General features: G+C 38.3%; 1 protein-coding gene across 1 annotated transcript; it reads right to left on the reverse strand.

Moving 5' to 3' along the window:
- Window positions 1–2,023: 2,023 nt before the first annotated feature.
- On the reverse strand, window positions 2,024–7,160 carry ppm1na (protein phosphatase, Mg2+/Mn2+ dependent, 1Na (putative)). The gene is made up of 6 exons (XM_038298557.1): window positions 6,402–7,160; window positions 5,291–5,862; window positions 2,873–2,990; window positions 2,669–2,783; window positions 2,526–2,589; window positions 2,024–2,165 (listed from the first exon to the last, which is right to left on the reverse strand). The coding sequence occupies exons 1-6, from the start codon at window positions 6,805–6,807 to the stop codon at window positions 2,133–2,135; spliced, it is 1,308 nt and encodes a 435-aa protein (XP_038154485.1). The 5' UTR covers window positions 6,808–7,160; the 3' UTR covers window positions 2,024–2,132.
- Between the last annotated feature and the right edge of the window lie 2,411 nt (window positions 7,161–9,571).

Here is a 9,571-nt window from a genome sequence, read left to right on the forward strand (position 1 = left end):
CGCGTTATTGTACGGACGATTATTGGTCCTTTTGGCTTGCCATAGGGGTGGACGGTGCCCTCCATTATACCCGCCCAGTGCGCGTCTTTTAACAGACGGGGCCATTGACTCTGCTGCTCTTCACCATCTGTATTTTTATCTTTCTTTTTAATCTTTTTCCTTTTAACTTGTCTTTGTATCTTTTTTATTGGACTTTAATCATTAAACTTTTTAAAGCCCTGCTCACAATCGCCGCAGTCTGATTGGTTTTTATGGGTTTTTTTTAAGATGATCGCACCTCTCGGGTGCCACATATACATAGTTCATATGGTACCTAGGCCTCATTGGGCACCCCTTCACTTAATCTACTCCTTATCCTATATATATATATATATATTTATATTTTACATGAAAAAAGAGCTAATTCCTGGAAGAGACCACCTAATTGTTTAGGCAAGTTCTCTCTCTCTTCTCTTGTCTCTTTTTCTTAGTTAATGTTTCTTAGAAGCTCATTGCTATCCATTTACTTTTCTTCCTAAAAAGATCAAGCAAACTAATTATTTCCAGAGACAAGCTATAAGAGTTTCGTTGAAGAGTAACACAAGCAGTTTCATGTAACAAAAAATGTTCTGTACTTTGCATTGCTTGAAAATATGCAGTGACCAGTCATTTGTTATCTTCCTCTTCATATGGACAGTGTAACTTATCATAGAGTACTGTAAACTAGTAACTTCTAGTTTATATACAATGATTATCAGCATCTCTCTTCCTGGGAACTGTATGGTTACGTATTTTAACATGTTTGTGTCAGAGGCAGCTCCAGGGAAAGATGAGTTGTCACTTTGGTAACATTTTTAAAAAGTCGTTATTAATCTTTTTAATTACCTCAACTCCTTATATTCTTTTCTTAGTCTTAAATCCAGATTAAGCGGGAGCCTCCTTTTTTGAAATCATCTAACTTGGCAATTATTATAACGTTTTGACAATACATTAACTTCCTCATCCTGGTCGACTTCAAGATGATATTTAACTTTTCTGAAGGACATTAAGGACAAGGCTTGTCAGAGTACATGGAGAGAACCCATGCATGCACGGGGAGAACATCCAAATCACATGCAAAAACACAGAACCCTCTTGCTCTAAGGCAACAGGGCTTCTTTTAATATGACACATATCTTGTATAATTTAAAAACAAAAGGCAAAGCTGTTAGAAAGAGGAAAGAGTTGTAATCACCTTATTCCATAACTGTGTCAATTTAATTAAGTTTACTCAGACAGCTTTTGATTTGTTTGGTTTTTTTAGCCTTTAGAAGCAGTATGTCCCTCATGTTGACTTTACTATTAAAATATGCACTACCTTGTGACTGTTTCCAAAAATGTTTTACGTGCGAGGACATCTCTTGTACACAGCCCTGTTTTGGGTGACTCCAGATACCTCCTGCCAGAATAAGCTTTGAAATTTGGTTAGAAATTCTAAAACAGTTATTTTTCTTCAATAGATTTTCCCTATGGTTGGACACCACCTTCAGGCTGAAAAAGGAAACATCATACTTTACTTTCAGTGTTCTCAGCTGGCAGATTCTTTTTTTTGCACCAAAACTGTCATTTGGAATAATTCAAAAAGTAATATTTTCCAACTTATCTACAAAACACAACAATAAAGCCAAGGCTATGAAGTTATCAAAGTCATGTCTCAGTGTCGGTAGCTCCAATGGTAATGTATTGTTTGGTGACTTTTGGCCCAGCAGAATCACATAAAACCTTGCAACCCAGTCCCCAAGCTCTGGTATGCAAATAAATTAATTAAACTTTAAAAATTCTATGATAAAAGATGCAAATACACAGAAGTCAAAATATTTTTCCAGGGTAAATGTAATTTATCAGTAGACAGTCAGAATCTCTATAATTCATGAGACTGTAAACTATGGAGAAGACTGAAAACAAAAGCTGAGTCCCAGTTACAACATTAAACTAATGGAATGTTGTTAGATTGCATTTAAGATTGATAGAGGAAAACACAAATATCAAAAATCAACACAATAAATGTTAGATCCAAATAACTGTTTTAATCAATCAGCAAACACTTGACATGTATATCACAGGAAGAATTATCCTCTTTAAAACGTAAAGCTGTTGACTCTGTGGTCACAGTGTTAGTTAGAGTCCTCCTCTGATCCCCCGATGTCCTGTAAAGTCACAGTACAATGAGTTAGTCTTATTTGAACATCTAAGTGTTAAATATCAAACATAGGAATTCATACATTATTCAAAAATCACACATTTCAAACTTCAATCTTGTAGATTGACTCATTCAAGATGCAAAAAAATAAATCCAGTGTGAAGACTTACAATAGCATTAAATGAATCATTAGTGGTCTAATTCTTGTCAATAGCAACACTTCTTGCAAATGTTTAAGGTTTCAGGACATCCGCTGATAATTATTTTTTATATTTCTAACAGGACAAAATGCTTGATATATTTCAAAAGCTGTTAATGTTTTCCAAAGGCTACTGGCTGAATAAAATGCATACGTCATATGTCTCACCATAGGTTCCTGAGTCCTGTGATTCATGACGTGTTTCTGGTAAGCTGCTATGATACAATCTCTCCTGCACACAGACACAATGATGGTAAAGTCATAATAATGCTTTTCATATGTAATATTAATCAGGATTTCATTGAACTCACTTGCTGGTGATGCCCCCTCCTGGTGGGAGCCCTGGTATCTCCTCTGCAGCCAAGAATTTGATCACATACAGAAGGTCAGGGTCTTCCTCCTTAGACCGCATCATCTGGATGATTTCTATAGAGGTAAAAATTAATCTTGAAAAAGCCTTGACGTTAACAGTAGTCTAACAGAAAGTGAGAGTAACTTTGTGCACAGCCAATCACCTTCCACTTTCATGTCAATGTGCTGCTCCAGCTCTGCCTCTCGCTGCAGTGCCTCCTGTGACACGTGGGGGGAGCCAGGGAAGCATACGATGATGATGCTGATGTTGTCCAAGCTGCCCTGCAGAGGGTGGAAGAGAACTTTTACTATTTTTGGGGAAGTGAAGTAGATGGATTTTTTTTTTTTATTGAGCCAGAAAATGTGTTGCCTACAAGAAATGACACAGATGTATCTAAAAGAAGAGATACCTGTAAATCAGGTATTTCAGTTTTAAAGAAATTTTGTATGGTAGCTCCAATTTGCATATATTAATGGGGTAAAATAATGGATCATAACCTAAACATAAGTAGTTGTCAGATTTGAAATTTTTAGTTAAAGCTATTGTGGAGGATCTTCAAATATTTTTGAAAAGTCCTGCCCTCTCCACTTAAAAAAAATGCACGCGCACAACTCTGTACCCGCTCCCGATAGGAAACGTCTATTAAACTTGTGCGAGAGCCCATTTCTCCTCGTGTACATTTTGTTTAAAAGTTGCTGTTTGCATCACTCATACAAGCTTACTTTCCAAAAGAAGATTTGCAATTTTTCCACTATGTCAGACTCACCAAGGCTGGCCTATGTGGAAGAGCACATAGGCCAGCCTTGCGTAAACATATCACCAGAATGATTGACAAATATTAGGACCTTATTTTTGATGATCGACCCAGAAAAAGAACATCCTCCACTATACCTTTATTCGGCTAAATTGCCAACTTTTGCATTTTCAGATTTGGGATTGTTCAGTAATAATATATAATCTCATCGATGATGCAAAATGGCTACAGCCATCTGTAGCATTTGTGAAATGCTAGTGGCAACCCTGTTGTGTTAAAACTCCAGAAAAATCAGCACTGAAGGTCAGAATGTAATGGAACAGGTAGTATTTCTCATACCCTGAGACGTTTTAGGTGAAATGAATAGCATCCCACTGTGGACAGGATGAAAACTTAGAAGGGTTGCATCTTCCAGTATTCTGCTAAGCACTACCAACTCGCTCACATTCATCTATAATCCCAGCCATGTGCAGATTTGCGTGTTCCGACCTAACACCTAAGGATCTCTCAGTGCACCTATGTATAGGCCAGGCAAAAGGCTAATCTGTATTTTGATTGGCAGTTTCTAAAACCAAGAGTAGAATCCACTTATGTAACATGAAGCTACGTCACTGAGAACCTGCACAGCACACCCAATGTAAAGCTACTGATTCATAAATCCTCCCGCTGTTGCACTGAGACTGTAAACACCACTGAGAACCTGTTGAAATTCCAGAAGCAGCTCATCTACAAAGCTTCTGTAGACGTTGGTGCGTAAGATGTTTATGATGTGACGCACATTTTAAAAGTTATGCCATGAATTCTAAATTGCATTAAGGCTTTTAGAAGAAACATAAAATAATTAAATTAACATCTACTAGAGATGCCTTTTCTCATGTAATCATTGCCTAATATAAAAAAATCTATGGAGATGAAATTACAACTACAAGCTATGGTCTGCTTACAACAGAATATTGATACAAACATGCTTCACTGTATGCTTGCTTGTTTTGATTATCTTTATTACTATGTTACTATATTACTGGTATTAATAAAGACAAGTTAAATCATTATTTAGTTTTTGCATTAATTGTTAAAATGATTTTATTTCTTCAATGTAAGAAAACTACTAGACAAAAAACTAAGACTCAAATCTGTCAGTGTCGTTGGATTGGATATTAAGTATGAAATTCTGGAAAGTAACTTTTTCCATTTACTACTTTCTTTTATAGATTAAATGTACAAATCTGTATTTTTCCAGCTCATATCTTTTATTTTTTTTTATATGTTTTTGTATTTTTGATTATCACGAGTGTAAAAAACAAAAAACAAAAAAAAAATAAAACAACAAAAACAAACTACAAACAGCTACAGGCTGTTTAACTGGGAATATATCTTATAATCCAACATAAAACAGAGGAATTGTTGAAACATAAAATCAAAAGACCTTGTTTTGATTTTGTTAGATTCCAAAAATGAGTGGTAGTGCATGTTACTGGTTAATGTATTCATTGATCACAAATTTTGGGGATGTGTTATATAAAAAAATGACACCTGAAGATTTAATTTTATGTTTGCACTGCTAGTCGAGTGTCTGCTGCTAAAATTGACCAATTTTGATATTAATTGAATGATTTAATTTGCTGTCATTTTTCAACAGGTCTTTTTTTTCTGATATCTTTTTTTTGCCACATTTATTCCAAGGGATTTTGTAGGTTTGTCCTCCCTTCATAGTTTAGTGTACTCTTTAGAAGCTGCTTACTGAAATATACAATCTACATCTTCATAAAAAATTAGACATTGTTATTCTGAGGTTTTAGTGTGATTCAAAATACTGTTATGTCTCACCTTATAGAGGCAGAGATCAATGACTTGGGCACATATATCTCTCAGGTCATCGCACACCTGGAGGCGGTTGCGGACAAATGCGCACAGTTCCTCGTTCCCAATGGCATCCCACACGCCGTCACATGCCAGAATTAGGAACTCATCTTCAGGTGTTCTTTCCAATTCGTACACTTCCGGCTCTGGTGACACCAGTTGCTCTGTCTGTGGCCGCCAGTCAACCTCCTTGAAGTCAAAGTCTCCCAGTGCTCTGGAAACTGCTAGGGAGCCATTAATCCTCTGCAGGGTCACTGAGCCTCCGGCGTTCTGGATCCTCTCCTTTTCCCTTGGGTTGAACGGCTTGTGGTCCTCTGTGTAGAATACCACCTGGCCGTTGTGGCAGAGGAAGGTGCGGGAGTCACCGCAGTTGATAAAGTAAATAAAACGTGGAGAAATCATGACAGCTGCTGCGGTTGAGCCGCTTCTGTCCCAGCTGTCTTGGCGAGCCATTTTGTGCATGTGGCGATCAATGTCCAGGAATCCTTCACGGATTCCATCCTTTACCTCTTCTGGGTCTTCATTTGCTTTGATCCCACCTGTTGAAGACAATATTTTAGCATCATGTACACATAGAACACACACACACCCACAAAATTGTCTCACTATTTTTGCAGGGCCTTTCCATTGACTTCCATTCCTTTCTAGAGCCTAACTGTAACCCTTACTGTAACAATTACTGATTCATACCTAACCCCACCCTAAATAAATTCACAACATTAGTCCTAAACATGACCCCTTAACCTAAACAGCAGTAAGGAGCAGTCAGTCCCCACAACGTGCTATTTTTCCAGAAAATGCTGTTCAGGCTGTTGTTTTATTTTTTTAACAGACACTTATTGTGAAGCACTTTTGACTCTTTATAAGATATAGTGGACGACCCGTGATGCTGGGAGTTATTCTCTCCTATAGGAGTCTCTTAGATTGAGATGTACTTACTCATGGAGGGCCTTAGACATGTTCTTGTTTTTGTTTTTCTATCTATCATAGGTGCTTATCAATGACCCCTAACCAGTTTTGTTGTTTCTTATAAATATCATGTCCCTTTGAAACTTTATCATCAACATTCGTAGTGTACCTGTTGTCAGGATGTGATCCAGAAGGTTTCTGGAGCAATACTGGGCCACTGTAATGCCTGCATGTCCATCAAAAACAGCAAAGTAGGCCCAGTCTTCCAGTTCTCCCTTCAGCTGGGGCATACAGGTGTGGGCGTCCTCCATCTGAGCTCTCCAGCCCTGCATGCTTGCAACAGCATAGTTCAACCCCGAATGAGACTCCCCTTCTGCAACATGTTTCTCCAATATAGGTCGATCCAGGTAGGGGCTTGGCATTGCATCCTCTTCGTCTAAATTTTCTTCCTCCACACATCCCCTTTCCCTGGCCCCCCCTTTGAAGAAGAATGTAACTATCCTCTCAGTTTCTTTGGCCAACTGCCGTAGAAAGGAGGGCACCTCCACATTGCTGGCACGCCTGGCAGTCCTCATTACGCCACAAAGCCTTTGCTCAAGCTTCCTGCTTGATCTGCTGGTGGCCCGTCTCCTTCTGGAGCCCCTCCTCTGGCGATGTGTTTTCCTCAACAGGTCCAGGGCAACAGTTTAAGCTGTGCCAGCCCTATCAGGTAAACAACTGTTGATGCCTTCTGAGGTTCTATTTGATACAAAATCAAAAGCACTAAAAACAAATATGAATTCAGCTTTTAAAGTCAGGCCTGGTTTCTCGATTCTAAAGCTGACTTGTAGAATTCCAAAATCCTTCAGTATATGTCTCAGCCAGGAGTTTCCCCTGCCTCGCTTTCCTCCCACTCCTCTCTCTTCCTTGCTCTGCCAATTACTGTTCTCTTAGTTAATCTGTTTAGACATTCCTATTCTCTTGCCCCTCCCAGTTTCTCACACCTCACCCTGCTTTCTTCCGTCAGTAACCCTGCTTGGTAATCACCGGCTCAGCGAGGCACAAACAGATAACCTGTGTCTTTACACATGCCGAGGATTATAAGAGGACATTTTACGCAATGCAACTGAATCCCATTATCACTTCACCAAAGTGCTGCCTAAATGTTCTGTTTTATCTTTTTTTTGCATTACCTAGAATATTTATGCTTTTATACATGTTAAATTACTGCTGACAATATTTTCTCATTTTCTCTAACAAATGAAGGCTTTGTTTTTTTAATGTACTCACTGAGTGACTAACTGACTTGTGGCTGACTTGAAGCTGCAAGTAAACCAAATCATTAAAACCAACGTGCAGTTACAGAGGCTCTGTGCTCAAAAAAATATTTTCGCAAGAAGAAAGTTTGCCCTGACTCCGCAGCGATGTTTGTAACAAGTTCCTGAATTTCACAAGTCAAACAGGAAAAGCCAAGAGCCAGATAGAAAAAAAGTCCTGGTTAATTTCAGAATTAAATTAACCCACCAATCTATGGTAACTTGACTAGCAAAAACAAGATGGTATAAGAAAAACAGAATTGATGCTGATGATGAAATGGAATATTTATGGACAATAACAACGAGAATTGCCCAAAAAGTGTGAACTCATATTAACTTTTTTTGTCTGTAGCACCTTCTTAGCAGCTGGAGCCGCAGGGGGGTCACCCTGGTTGCAGTCTGGCATTTACTTAAAAACTCAAAGCCTGAGCATTCTTAACAGCTACCTTTCTAAGTTTTTATGACAAATGAATGATTTTCTTTTTAAACATTTAAATTTGTAATTTAGGACTTTGTAGAGGCAACTTCAAGTCAACATGAGAGCAAGCAGGAAAGCATTAGTCCTCAATGACTATAAACCTGTTGCCCTGACATCCCACATCATAAATGTCCTAGACAAACTTCTGTTGCCTCACCGAAACAAGCAACCATCTGGCCAAATTGTGGAATAACAACCTGTCCCTATAGCTAGTAACACCAACAACTCATTGAAGAAACCCCTTTAAGAGTTACAATAGTTACTTTTCTTTGGGATCAATTAAGTATTTTTTAATGGAATTAAACATGGATGAATGGATAGATGGATAGATTTTTGTTTCCAGGGGATCCAAACAAATGTGGCAGAAAAGAGGAGCGGTACAAATTATCATCAAATACCATAAATTGATATATGGAATAGGGATGTTCCTACATGATGTTACAGTAGGTACAAAGATTTAGAGCAATAACCTTATAAAAACAGGGAAAGTGCAATAGTATTTGTGAATGTTATAGTAATGATATGCAGTAAATATTTAAAAAGTATTTCTGGATTAGGTTCATAGTAAACACAACCCAGATAATGAGAAGGCTATCTAGCTACTGGAATAAAAAGCATAAAATGCCTTATTTCCTTCACAATGGTCAGATTTTATTTGAAATTTAATTCTGGCCAGGGTTGGTTGTTACAATTTATTTGTAAAATCCTAATAACTTGACCACTTCTTTAAATTTGTTCATTTGAAACAAATGAGCCTGAATTCTTGGATGGTCATTTAATATATTGCAGACAGTTCTTGGTCAATTTGCATTGCAAACAGTGATACAGTGATAAAGATACATTTGCAACATGCAGTGCATCCCTAAAATCCTATGGAAATTTAATGAAACAGTCTGAAAAATTTGAATGGTCTCATTTACTTTCTTTTTTCCTCTTTTGTTTATTTGTAGTACCTGCCCTGGTTAAGTGTTGTTAAGAACTTTCTGTGACACTGTTCTTGTCCAGCTATAAATACAATTAAACCTTTTATCAACTTACCCTGATCTCTGCCTACAGGTCATCACATTATTCCTGTTTGCTTATCTGAGCTAAACACGCACAAGGTGTCATGATGGGTATCAGGGAGGCCCAATATGCAGAACACTGACGACACGGATGGAAAGTTTAACAGAGTTTATTTGCAAGTTCACACATATAATAAAGACTGATGCAATGGTTCTGGGCTGGGACCGGTTCACTGGCGTCTGTGAGAGAGACAGTTTGGTTAGCGAAGGCTTGGCAGAGACTTGACTTGATTGTGTTCAGATTTGTGCCTTGATGAATGTAGATGAGGCTTTGGGAGCGGAACTGTTGGGTCCGGAGAAAGCTTGTTTTGGCAGAGTCCTTAAGCTGTTTCAGCGTCTTACTTCTAAAGGCTGGTTTGACCTTGGCTTGTGTTTCCAGCTCGGAAACCTGAGCTGCTAGGAAATCCAGAGAGTGAGTCTTCAGGTTTGGCTCGGAGGGCAGGCTCGGCAGGTTAAGCTCTTCCAGAGCTTCACAGGAGGAAAAAACAGGAAACCTGGAAGC

This window comes from Cyprinodon tularosa, unplaced genomic scaffold, assembly GCF_016077235.1.
Source record: "Cyprinodon tularosa strain WSP-4 unplaced genomic scaffold, ASM1607723v1 ctg41, whole genome shotgun sequence".
Lineage (NCBI taxonomy): Eukaryota > Metazoa > Chordata > Actinopteri > Cyprinodontiformes > Cyprinodontidae > Cyprinodon > Cyprinodon tularosa.